The sequence below is a fragment of the Buteo buteo genome, chromosome Z, assembly GCF_964188355.1.
Source record: "Buteo buteo chromosome Z, bButBut1.hap1.1, whole genome shotgun sequence".
In the NCBI taxonomy this organism is placed as follows: domain Eukaryota; kingdom Metazoa; phylum Chordata; class Aves; order Accipitriformes; family Accipitridae; genus Buteo; species Buteo buteo.
The window spans coordinates 44,131,858-44,146,015 of NC_134204.1; the positions used below are offsets into that span (position 1 = coordinate 44,131,858).

Consider the following 14,158-nt stretch of genomic DNA (forward strand, 5'->3'; position numbering starts at 1 on the left):
TATCACACTTAACAAAGCCAGACAAAGTAAAACACCAGTTCCTTCCTCTACTTCAGGCCATAAATGTTTAAAAAAACCCAAAACCCCCCAAACCCCAACAGGTAGTTTCAACCCTTCCCTTCTCCTTTAGCAGCTGACTATTGCTCCAAGAAATATCACAAACATACTAGGGACCCGAGAGTGCCACTGAAGACAGAATGGTGGCTCTATTTGCCACTCAGGAATCTGTCCAACCAAAGGGTGCAAAAGGAAAAGGAATAGGAAAGCTTCAGTTCCCGTTATCTGCCACCTCTTGAAAAGTATGAAGCACCCAGAAGGCAAGAATAGGTTAGAACACGTTTGAGCATGTGGGAGCACAGCAGGTGGGACACTTGTTCACCAGAAATATCACCCCTGAGAAGGGCAAAAACAGCTGCCAAGCAATGATTAAGTGCACTCCACTGACCCCATCATCTTGAGAAATAGAAATTTACTGGGACTATCAAAGGCATCTCCTATAGGTACTCTTGATATCAGAAAATTCTCCTCACTAACAAACTAACAGGTTGAAACTATACAGGTCCTAACAGAGAATTTAGTCAGAAGTCAAAAAGAAAAAAAAATGCATTTTGCATCTTATTTCCAAAAACAACAATTCCTACAACTGGTTTATCTCCCTTCTGACAAAAGCAGTACTTCTTTGTCCCTACAAGGGTCTCACCTAAAATGAGCTCAAAATCAGCAGCTCTGTTTGCAGAATTGGGGAACCTTTAAAAAGAAAGATCTTCTTCCAGATTAGAATAAATCTGTAACTGTCAAATACCCTCATTTTTCTCAATTCCTTATTTTGATGCTGCCTTTAATCCATTTCAAGTGAACAGCCAACAGAACCATACATTTAAAATGTGGACTAAAAACCCCTGCTTCTACAGTGCAATATCCTTTCCATTTCTTTCCAGTAGAAACACAAGAAAAACAAGCAAGTTAAGCTTTTTCTTCCTTTTTTTTTATATCAAATGTAGCTTAAGAATACTTAATATCAAATATTTAAAAAGAAAAACGCCCTTAGAATATCAAAGCCTCAAAGTTGAGGGAGTAACATGGGGAGGTTTGCCAAACCCTTCTGTAATCAAAACAAGATTATTAGAAAGTGGTGGAAATAAAACTTGCAAAACCCTAACAGTACTACAACACCACAATGTGCAGAAAGGGGAAAGTAACCTCATCTACCGTCAGTAGCTCGAGGGATAGGCAACAGCTGCTCAGAGATATTCTCGGTCCAAGTGGATAGAAATTACCCTACCAAATACTGAGGAAATAAAGTAGCACCTGATTTTTCTCTTGGGTTTCAGTAACCAGGAAGTAATTAATGACTAGACTCATATAAACCTGACAATTTTCCATATTATTGCTATGTCAAAGAACAATATCTTCTGTTAGATTTAAGTTCTGCTTTTAAGTACTCTTTCATACCAGTCCTAGTCTCTAAAGCCTGTTCAGTATCATCCTGTGATTTGGCTGAGCATTTAGACTGGAAGTTGAAAGCCTACGTGAACCTTCTGAGGTTCACATATGCCACACTTGCACTAAAGTGTCTCTTCAAAACCAAGCAACAAGCAAGCTAGTAAAAAACACAGAAAGCAAACTGTGAGCTTTTTGTATTTCAATTTGCTTTCTGCTGAAACTGCCATATCAACCAAAAGCAAACTTTAGTAAGTCAGTACAGCCTCATAACATATACAATTTGCAATGGTAATTATTACTCAACATGGTAGTAGCTAGTATCAGAAAAATGTACTAATACTCTCCAAATCAACAAAATCCTCCATTTCAATCAAACCTGCAGGTTTTAGAGCAGTCCAGAAAGAATCTGTTGCTCAAACTCTCAGAAATGTCCCAGAATACTTGTGAATTCCAAACAGCTACTCCTGGCACATTATTCCCTGTTGAGGAGTATTACTTGACAATAGCCCAAAACATTGACTCACTACTCTTCCCACACCAATACTAGTCTCCCTGGCACACATATTCATGTACTATATATCAGCCATAGGAAACACATTGCCTTGTTCTTCACAGCTCTTTTACTCCTCATACAAACACAGTATGTGCAAATAAATTAATCATTTCTTTGACACAGATTTGCTTACATAGTGGCTGGAGTCCTTATCATCCACCTTTCTCTTTTTGATGTCATTGGTATATTCAGGGCCATTCCTGCGTTTATCTGTGCTTCGCAGACTGTCCGGGACCAACAGAGAATTACTCTGTAATAACAAAAACCAAGATCAATCAAAAATTCTTTTCAAGATTCCTTCATATATGCTTAAAAACTCAAATTGGATGTGATCGATGCTTTAGAAATGTGATACCTACATAGTCTTTCATTCCATTTAATTCAAGCCTAAGTACTCCAGGCAAACATGTACAGCTTATGCATTCTAAGAAGCTTGGCTTTTCATTGTTGAACTTATCAAAAGTTTAGTTCACTTGTCAGTCACAATCTATTTAACTAATTAATTCAACTGAATTTATTGTTTAGGAGAAGTCTTGCTGTTTACTCATGACCAGGTAACAATGATTTTTTTTTTAATATACATATCCCACAGAATAAGAGAGACTTACTAAATATAATCTGATTGATTGCTCACTTCTAGACAACCACAAATACAATGAGGCTTTTGTGTGTCTATACCTGCAGGCATGGATAGATATATAGCAACTTTAACCCTTAGCAAATATTTACCACATAAGGTTATGCAGTAATCATTTGTTACTGCAGTAAACTCCAACTGGATGCCTTCAATAAATGTATTGCAAACAATGATCAAATATTTTTACTTCCAGCATAACGTTTGCTACTAGTGTGAAATTAAGGCTAAAGTGTTGTTTAATCAGACTGGATCTGAAAAACTGAGGCCAACACACACAAAAAAAAGACAAAAGCAAAGACTAATCTTTTCCTCAAACTACATGGACTGCTTTCATTCATGCTAAGTTATGCTAAGTACAAACTGTTGACCCAAAGAGAAAGGCATTTTAGACATTTTTCAGTCACATGACAATTTGACATGCCTGCGATTCCCATCTCCATCTCCGTTCCAGCCAAAGCATTAAAACGTGTTACAATGAGTTCTTTTAAGTGCAGGATTAGCATATGCAAGAGGGCAATTTGTTCAGTGATGTGTTAATGCTGTGAACAATACTGAATGAGTTGAGAAAAAAATCTCCTTTCATAAAGATCTGGTAAGCCTAGTTCCTAAAAGCCAAGTACATGCTCACATAAATAAATATATGCTTACATAAATGTATAAGGAAATACACATTTACACGCATACATGTACCTCTCTCAAGAGAAAAGCCTAATACTGACATATATACTGTGATATAAGTGTAAACCCCCAAAGGAAATACTTAGATCTACCAAAAAGCCAGAGATATTTACTCTTAAAGTATCATAAACATATACTAGCAGCCAGTGAACTGTGCAGTGAATGGCTTCCCCTTTAAAACCTGAGGACACCATGGTAGTTTTGCTTGGACATTAATGTTTGGTCCCAAGGAGAAGGAAAACAAAACAGGGTACATAAGGCAATCTGAATCCTCTTTTTCCTACCTCAGAAGCTGCACTTTAAAGCCAATTCTGAGCTCTTTTATTCATGACTATTCAAGCTAAACAAATGCAAGGGGCTTACATAAAGCATATAGGAGGGTCTGATGAAATTCAGTATAAAGAAGCTAAAATAATGTCTTTACTGCAATGTTTTGCAGCTAAAAGGTGGGCTTGTTGGATCACTGAACTAATTGCCTTGACAAATACAGTCTGAATTTAACCCCTTATCTCCTCCCAGATGCACACAAACTCAGGGATTCACTAGTTTGAAAAACATTTAAAACTGATATGCGGTATTTTAATATTGAGTTCATCATGTCTGTAGTTGTAGAAACATCTTAAGCAGCAAGCTGTCAATTCAAACTTGACCACAGATGAGTACTCCAAATGTTTTTTCTTCAGGAGGAAAATCTTTTAGTTAAGAGACTTCCCTTAACAAACTCATTAAGAAAAAAAAATAAATCTATTTTACTACTGAAGAGCTTAGAATAAAACAATGAAGACAAATGTAGTAAAGTGAATAAACTCAGTTTCTCATTTTAAATTGCCAAAATTAAGTGTGAATAACTGAAAGGTGGCAAAGGAGCAGCAGCTGGGAAAAATTTAGCAACCCTGCTATTCAAAGTTACTACACAGAAGTCTAAGGAACAGCTTGCAAATTTTGGCATCAAGTATGTGTAAATACAATGGCTGATATTTTTTTCTGGTTTAATGTAAAGTCTACCTAGACAATGCTGACAATATTCTGTACAGTTTCTCTTGTAGAATTTCAATACTGTGAAACTTACCTAGGAAATCCTAGGTATACTTAGTTCCCACTCTGTCCTAAATGCCAAACAAAGATTATTAGATTTGATTTTTCCTCAGTAAGCCTGATGGCTTACTTATCACATAAACATGTAATTATAACAATAACCTACAGTCCTCACAAGCCTATTCTGCAAAACATCTCCCCTGTGGTCACATTTACACCGCCTTTCTCTAACTTACCACATTCATCCAGGCTAGAAGCTGTTGTAGAGCAGCTTATTTCACAATAGCTATACTGGCAGTTGCAAATAAGATTGTGTTGTTACTGTGGCAAAATTTACCAGTAAACTCAATAATTAAAAAGTTGCTGTTTTGTTTCCCTTAGGAGTAAAAGGAAGTTCTAACAATTGTGACTAAAATCAGGTAAAGTATAACTTTTGATGAAAAAATAGCTTGCTAATGTAACCTGCTACCATAATTCAAACTACCAACTGTGTAAGATTTCATTCAACAATACGAAAATACGTATCTTTTTAAGTAGCGCATATGGTAGATGCAGAACACTAAAGTATCCAAGAAAATAAATGAAAATACAAGCAAAACCTGGGAAGATATGATCATATAAGCCTTGGGCTATTGGCATTTCTTACCAACGTAATGTTAAGGCTCAAGCAACAGTGAGGACAGCCTACTAAAAGCTGCCTTTCCTCATTTCAGCTCCAGCAGAGTTTGTATTTGCCATATGTTCACTATCAAGCACAGGGCCAGCTAGGAGACAGGAGCAACAGCTTCACAATAATAGAGTTCTGCTTATCTTCTCTTTCAAAAAAAAATAGTCTGTTTAGTTCTTCTACCAGGCCTACTAACATCTGACATATTTTCAAGAGTAGGACAATAATTTTTATTTTAACTATAAGACTTATATGGCTTTTTAAATAATGCTACAGAAATTTTCAGTTGGGACTGATCGTCAATAATAATCAGATTGTACAAAAAGGGCAAAAAGATACATACATGCATAGTTGATTTCCTAAAGAGGAACTACAAGACACCAGTTTTCATTTTGTCTTAATTTCAACAGACTAGATGCATAAATTGAGGATAATCCTTGCTTTAATACTAGAAATTCAGTTTATCAGGGATTACCAATGCAACATCTATAAATCATGAATCTCTGATCAGAACAAATGGTCAAAATCAATTCTACGTAAACGTTTTATTTTTCTTCCAATATTTCAAAATTTATTCACATGAATCCCTTTTCTTCAAATAAGTCCTGAAAGAAGAGAGAAGGCAGGTTCCCTATTAGGAATGTAATGCACATTATTCAAACGCACTTCTTCGACTGCCATGCCATTCTCCATAGGAACTACTTCCAAACCACAAGGTATGTGTGCCAGAGGTACAGGCTGAGAGCCCACAGTATGTCATTTAGCCCCAGTTATAATACAGCACAGACAACTCACCAGAACATATAGAACTGACAATTAACTTTATGCTGATCATTACAGCAATTAAATAACAGTATTTACATCACATCTGTGCTCATGGTTCAGCTACACCTGGTCCCAATTAAGAACTTCTCTAGTGCTGGGCTCCTTATCCTTCCCACTCCCCTTTCACCCAAAGACGCACACACTTGCTCTGTGCTTGGCCATTCACAGATTCGCTGTACATCCAAACCAACTGCACCCACCTGCCCTTACAGACAGTTATTACAGCTGACAACTTGCACTTGCCCATATCACCAAGTAGGGCCACTGTGTTTATTAATCACAACCCTGGACCCGTGCCACTTGTCGTGGTTTAACCCCAGCCAGCAACTAAACACCACACAGCTGCTCACTCCCTCCCCCCCCATCCAGTGGGATGGGGGAGAAAATCAGGAAAAGAAGTAAAACTCCTGGGTTGAGATAAGAACGGTTTAATAGAACAGAAAAGAAGAAACTAATAATGATAATGATAACACTAATAAAATGACAGCAGTAGTAATAAAAGGATTGAAATGCCCAAATGATGCGCAGGGCAATTGCTCACCACCCACCAACCGACACCCAGCCAGTCCCCAGCCAGTCCCCGAGCGGCGATTCCCTGCCCCCCCCTTCCCAGTTCCTAAACTAGATGGGACGTCACATGGTGTGGAATACACCATTGGCCAGTTTGGGTCAGGTGCCCTGGCTGGGCATGAGAAGCTGAAAAATCCTTGACTATAGTCTAAACACTACTGAGCAACAACTGAAAACATCAGTGTTATCAACATTCTTCACATACTGAACTCAAAACACAGCACTGTACCAGCTACTAGGAAGACAGTTAACTCTATCCCAGCTGAAACCAGGACACCACTGCACCACACACAAGTGCCATCTACAGCTATCCATATGTAGACAGGAACAAATGCAATCCCTTGTTGAGTGGGCAAAAACGGATCAAGTCTAACATCTACAGCCAAAACATCAGTTGCTCAGCAGTCCCACTGCTCATTGTCAGGACTCAGTGACAGGACACTGGAAAAGGGACCAGTGCTTAACTGTCACCCAGCAAGGCTCAAGAAGATTGCACTCAAAGTTATTCAATTCAAGAATCACAATTCAAGAATCATTAACTTCCATTTGTTGAACATGCTTCTTGCAAACACACATGTCGACAACCCAAAAGTTGACTTATAAAGTCAGTAGATTTTGTTTACCGGTGATGGAACACTACTGACTTCGCCCTCTTTTCGCCCACCATTTTAAGTTATATTTAAACCAGTATGTTCCTATTAGGAACAAGGGAATCTAGAAGCCTAAACGGATTTGAATCACTCTCCACATCGATTCAATAATCAGGTGACATTAACAGAGAATAAGCCTTCTGTTGATTTCAGTATTTTCTAGCTAATGTTTGTCAGAATCAGGGTATCCATAAAAATTTATACCAGACCACCCCAATCCTCTTGCCCTTTGTGAGCAGCCTTATGCTGCTATGTATCAGCTACAAACTAAACTGCAATGCGGCATCCCACAGCTCTTCTGTGTGAGCAACTCCTGCTGAAGCTAATTTGTGGTTTGCATCTATAGACTGTAAGATTTGACTTACTTTTAAGTTGACAGAGCTGATAAAAATAAAAGATACAACTGATTAAACAAATTCAAGTTTTTCAATTACAAGCTACATAATAGAAAATAATACTTTCTTCACAAACACCAAGAAGCATACATGTCCTACACTGAAGAGTACCCTACGCTTTCATGTAACTCCTTTTATGATCCTCCCCCCCACCCTGCACTTTTAAAGAATTAAAACACAAAACAAAACCAGCTTGCATACAGTATCAACCAAAAAGTAGCATTCATGTGTACATACTCCCTTCCTCCAAGACTGAGAGGGGAAGAATAGGACAGAGAGCTAAGGACACAGAGTACTTTTCTGCTGTAAGAAAAGAGCATTTGCTTCACAAAACAATAGCAACATTTGTGCTTAACAATGAAGGCAGAAATATTTCTTGGAAAATTTATGAGTACTTAGAAAACAAGCTCATTTTTTTTCATGAGGACAAAAGATAAACACCAACCTTAATGTAAATCCCAAACACCTAATGACAGATTTCACTGTCTACAAATTATTACTGATACAATACAGTGCTTCAGAACATTTGCATTTCTATGCTGTCCAAACAGGATACTAGAACAGAGGGAAGACAAGTCATAAATGAACACCTAAGATGAGTTTGAAAAATGTTGCCAGTACGTTCCCTAGGAAAAAAAAAATGTGGACAACAAAGTTCTTTCATATTGATGTCTCCCAAAACTTTATTAAGCTTCAGTTGCAAAACTTGCTTACTTTGCCTGGCTTCATTACCTGCAGCCAGGCTGTGTCACAATAGCAGGGATGCCTGCATTCCCACAATAACATGACCCAATTTTGGATGCTTAGAGTTACATCAGCTAAAACCCACCTGCCATTATCCATGTAGTCCTATAATTTAATTTTGACCAAATAATTTTAGTAATAATAGTATACTTCATATATGAACTGCTAACTTAGATGTTATATATTTTACAAACATGCATTTACATGCAAAGAACTTATTTTCATTTTAGTTCCTGAAACTAAGTAATTTAAAAAAGAAAAATGTAGCCCTTGCATTTAAATATAGCAAAAGCAAGTAAAATGGACACTGAACACAATCAAGAAAAATGAAATAACTACATCTTTACATTCCTTTATAAACACATGAATCTCACTGCATTACGAAGCATTTCTAAACGTACAATACATGAAAGCTCATGACTGCTTATTTGCCTAAGGAGACTTAGGAAAAACAAACAAACAAACCCCAGATCTCATTTACAAATGAATATGCTCAAATAATATGCCACAATATGCTTTACCCCAAAATTATTTCTAAAAAATTCAATTTAAAACCAAATAGGCAAGCGCTAAACTGTAGTCTTTCAAACTTGAACATTTGAAGTCGTTAGCTTCTACTGATGATACTGGAAGGTCACATTAGACATATTTGATGGAAATTGTACTGTTGAACTGCACAGTAATACCAAATATCATGGTTAATTTAGGTAACTAACAGACAGCATAGGGTCTGGTGTCTTGGATGATGAACACTAGCCTTTGTCAGGATTTCTGGCAGCACCATTACACTTAAAATGTTATTCTGAAAATCAAATTGATAATTTGCAAAGTAAGAGCCTACTGCTCATTTAGAACCACATGTAATAATTAAACAGACCTGCTGGTATCCTTGTGTACTTGCAGTCAATTTTATATTATCCTTAAAAATGTATTTTAATAAATTAAAAAGAAATCCATCACAAACACAAGAGAATTTGAGAAGTTCAGAAAGCAAATCATTCCCAGCTAATAATTTTAACCACAAATTTTAACTTGACTGTCACTTGAATTATGTTCCTTTCACTGAAGATATCATTTACTGTTAAGCCAAGATTCTAATGCAACACTGTATTTAAACAATTTTAAGTTCAAATTTAAGCTCACCTGTATTATTATTACTCTCCACTGTGACCAAAAAGAAACTATGGCCACCATAGTGTAGTAACCTGAAGTCAATATATCTGTACAGCAACATTCTTTTATGAAACTTTTATGATTGTTTCAAGGTTAGTTAGTGGTAAACCCAGCATAAAAAAAAAAATACTACAGATAATAACCAAGCGATCATGAGTTACACATACGGAGACAGAAGTAACTGCAGTGAAAATGTTATATACTTCAATTAAATGAAATTGACATATATAGTAAACTAAGCAAACAATATTGCAAATCTCCCACAACACAAAAGCTGGGCTTCATTTTTGACAGTTCTCCTTCCACAGGTGAGAACTATCCTCAGCTACAGGATAAATTCAGACTCTGAATTTCCCAACACTATGAAGCATCTCTTTTTAAAGTCAAAAACCCTTTAGCAAAGTACATGATGGACAGGGCAGGGGAGGACGGGAAGAAGCAAGGACAGGAAACATAACAACCAAAGCAAAAACACAAACCCATCACTCCCACGTGCACACGTGTTTGCGCACACAGACACAGAATGCAAACCTCCTTCCTTAGCTCTTAAGCAAGGGTGTTGAGAATCCTGCACTTGACTAACTCTCAAAGAAGTACATCCCACTCAAAGAAAGAAGTCCCTAGTAAGTCTGAGGCTTCAGGAAAACTCAGCATAAAATTATTTCCACAGTTACATTGTCATTAATAACATTAAGCAAGCTGAAATTAATGCTTCTTGCTTATTAATCTAGAAACAAAAAAATCGCCACAAAAGATACACAGACAGTTTCCAGCAAATAAATGTCAAGCACTAGTATAAAAAAAAGGCAGGAATAAAAATCAGAAGTTTAGTACTGTAAAGATAAGTCAGATAACTTTTCCTAGTTCTTGTCTTTTCTAATTGAGAAAAAGAAACAAAATAGAGCCAAATTTACCTATGACATCAACAAGCAGAATTAGCTTTGTTACTTGAAATGACATGAAAGTTGCACATGCCCATCTCTAACAAATTAATACAGCAACACCACTCAAAACACAACAGTATAAAAAGCTGTAACAAAGTACTTCTTCGGCCGGTTTTCAGATAAGATTGTCTTAGACCAATTCTATTACAGCTTATATCTAAAGGGAAAAAAAATATTGCTATGGAAGTTATACCTGAAGCACAAATTAAGCAGTAAATACATTAGTACAGCTTAAACTGATTCAGTTAAAGCAACTCTTAGGGCTAAACAATGTCATGACACATGGATTTTAAATTTCTCACCTGTTCTGCAACTCTTAATTCCTGAAAATCCTACAGGAAAAATCTTAACTCTGGCTAATAATGTTATACGTTAAGTTTCAGTCAATGTTCTGTTTGATTTGCAGCTTCCCTCCCACCCCCAATAAGCAAACTAAAGTTCAAGTTTCCCCAAAATCATTCTGCTCAGAAACAAACCTGATTCATACAGTTCTCCAAATAAATGAGTTGGTGTTCTAAATAAACTAAGAGATGTCTTAACAAAAAACACATATGCCTAGTATCATGGAACTGACTAAAAAGAAGACAAAACAGACAAACAGAGCAATGCCAGAAGTGGAAACATTAGCAGGAATGTTGGTACTTACTGTGCCTGGCTCTCTGTCTGCTCCCGCAGTAACCAAGAAATGCACAGACATGCCCGTTCAGACACAGAGGCAAGAACAGAAATAAAAAAGGGGGGAAAAATTAGAACACAAGCCGCAAACAGTTTTAAAATGGCTTTTATTTATATAAGTCATTGCACATTCCTAATACAGTGATTTCCTGAAAATTACAGTATTTTGTAAACATGATTTACAGTTTAACCATACACATAGCCTAGTTTTATTTCATGACAGAATAAATTATTTTCTTTTCAAAAATTAGTCAAGTGCAATTTTGCCCAATATTTAATTGCGTACTAGAATTTAAGCCTATGAAACTAAAGTAACAGATGCAATTATCTAAATCTTTTGTTTGAACACATTCACTTCAAAATTTAACTTCTCACTCCCCCTACCTTCCCACCCACCCATTTAACAACACTACTTTCTTTGAAAAAATTACCCATTATGCAGTTTAACAGTTTTCCACAATATGGTGCAGGCCACTGGTGTTACAACTAAGTATTTACCAGGATGTCAAAATGCTCTGCAAACTACAGAGCAGGTGACACCTAGAGATCCCCTTTTAAAATAGTGAAAACTTCCAAGCTGAATTTTGCTTCAGTGGTATATATGCAGACATTCTTAAGTTTCCCAACAGTTTTTTTTCTCATTCTATATAACTTGAATTCTTTAGAGATGCACATAATTTGCAGCAATGCGCAAATTTGACAATGTCCTAATCAGGCCTGCCATGCCTCTCACCTCTGTGGTGTTCTGCATCGTGATGCTTCTTGTCATCTTTTATTGCCAAGTGAGACTGCCCACCCAAAGCACTAGAAAGGGCAAGAAGGCCAGCACTGCTTCCAAGTGGAGGGATTCCTGGAGGCTGAAGTCCTGATGGATGCGGTGTTAGAGGCACTGGAGGTCCATGGCCATGGGAGAGATGTTGAGCCTGCAGCTGCTGCTGCTGTTCCCAGCAGTATTGTCATCCCCAGAAGAACAACACACAGCACAGTTTGGGAAGGAGAAGGGAGAAGTTTGGTTAATTATTGAGAATCAACAGTGGATTTTTTTTCATTTGTTTGTCTAAGTCTAGCCTGTCCTCTTTGTCCCACCACAGTATAGATACTGCATTGTATCATGCTGTCTGTGGACAGCTCTGCTCATGTCCCATAAACCAAAAAAAGCTAGCTGAATACTTGTTCTGCAGCCCAAGGAATAGGTTCAACTACTGTAGGTTGTTTTGGGCAGCTACTGCCTGCCACAGCATCACCAGTGACAAACAGCAGCAGCAGAAGGACCAAATACCTTTCCCTTTCTACAGAAAGGAATATCACCACTCCGGGAAAAAAAACAAGTTTTACTGGCAAGACTGATTTAAACTAACTCCCTTCTTTTCCCCCAATTTGGAAAGAGTAAGTAGGTTTCTATATTGAATATTAAAAAACCTAAAAGACAGCGCTCAATTTCATATTTAGTGTAGTTAAATTTATGTTTTATTCTAGCCAAGCTTTTTTTTTTGGGGGGGGGGAGCGGGGGGGAATAGTCATGAACTAACACTGTGTTTAGGAACCAACTCTGAGCTTAAAATCCATGTATTCCAGAGAGCATCAATAAGGTCACGGAATTCCCAACAAGAAACATGGTATTAATGAATTAAAATGCCTCCATCTGTTTCAAAAGCAGCTTGCAAGATCAATATCATAATGAGCGGACGTACAGCCCTGTAACCAATCTGGCAAAATAACCTGTAAGCAATTTTAGAAACTGAGTCCTTATACTGGAATGACTTTCCCACCGTTTAAATATTAAGGTATGTTCTAGTTAAAGCTGTTATGATTTTATTAACATTTTCCAAGATAAGTTAATCATTTAATTTGTTCAAAATGCTCAGCACAGATTTATTTAGAAAATTAAGCTTCAGAACCAGCTTTAGCTTAGTCATAGCTCCCCTTTAGTCTGCTACAGGTAAACGGATTTTCTGCCTCTTTCCTGCTTCCTTGTGCCTGTGCATATGAACAGAAGACAGAACAAACCTCTCCACCTTGGCCACACTCCACCATGCCTCTGCTGAAAGTAGATACCACAAAAAAAGCTAGAGTACCACTCAATTCATGGGATCAAAGAGAAGACAGATAAGCAAATGTCTGAACAGGATGAGCTCAGCTAGACATGAGAGTTTGACCTGGTGAATGCTAGTGGTCCTGTAAGGACAGGCAAAATTGTTACAATACTGCTGACAGCTACTGAAATCATACCTAGACTAAAGCTCACAATATTTCACAAGTTACTCCAAAATAACTCAATTCAAAATAATCCAAAAATATGTTATCTGCTTCCATAGGTCCCAAGACTCTTCAAGACAAACTGTCAACAATATCTGCATAACATCTACTGGCATATGAATTACTTAATTTATTACTATTTAGGTAACTACTATGCCCCTACATTTTTGTTTCTCATAACCCCATCCCAAGACATGCCTTGAGCTATTTATAAATTTACGTAGATACAAGTGACTAACACTGAAGAACTCTGGACTGGATCTGCTAATATTTCACATTTTTGCTGTCCCAACTGTAATACAGTTATCATTTACTTATTTTTGATACACAAGACAAATCTTAAAATTTACCACAATCCATTTAGTCAATTCTGTACAGCCATAAGTTTACCAAATCTTTCTCACACCATGTATCAGGAATTTCTTTTCACATGCTACGTTAAAAAGCCTCACTAGTCTTCACTGTAATATGTACCTCTGATCACTATCCTTGCTAACTTTTCAGTATGTTTAAAAGCAACGTAAGAGAGAAATAGTTCTTATTCTTCTATTTTAATGTGTTTACAACAACCCAAAAACATTTTGAACGAAGTATTAAAAATTATTTTTATTTGAAGTAGTTAAAGCAGTAGACCACCTTCTACAAAATCAAGCAGCTATTGCTAGTGACACTTCATTTAACTGAAGAAGTATCAGCAAAGAGCACTGTAAAGCCTGACAGGACTGCAGGGTTTTGGGTTTGGGTTTGGTTTTGTTTTGGTTTTTTTGGGGGGGCGGGGGGGTGTTGATCCAGCCTCTAAAGAATAAGAGGACATCTCTCTTCTCAGACTTTAGTAGTTTCCAGCATGTTTCCTCAAGCAGGAGATAACCTGACGTTTTGGCAGGCTCTCTCAGAGATGGTATCTTAAGTCATT

General features: G+C 37.1%; 1 protein-coding gene across 3 annotated transcripts in view; it reads right to left on the minus strand.

Annotated features, from left to right (window-relative positions):
* TLE1 (TLE family member 1, transcriptional corepressor) overlaps positions 1 to 14,158 on the minus strand; it is a 76,900-nt gene that overhangs the window by 21,723 nt on the left and 41,019 nt on the right. For 2 of the 3 annotated variants that reach the window (XM_075020653.1, XM_075020654.1), the window contains exons 7-9: positions 11,723 to 11,927; positions 10,961 to 10,977; positions 2,130 to 2,246 (exon numbers count right to left, since the gene is read on the minus strand). In XM_075020653.1, the coding sequence (XP_074876754.1) occupies positions 2,130 to 2,246; positions 10,961 to 10,977; positions 11,723 to 11,927 (339 nt within the window). The remainder of the gene's footprint in view (positions 1 to 2,129; positions 2,247 to 10,960; positions 10,978 to 11,722; positions 11,928 to 14,158) is intronic. The other variant, XM_075020655.1, reaches the window with a different exon arrangement.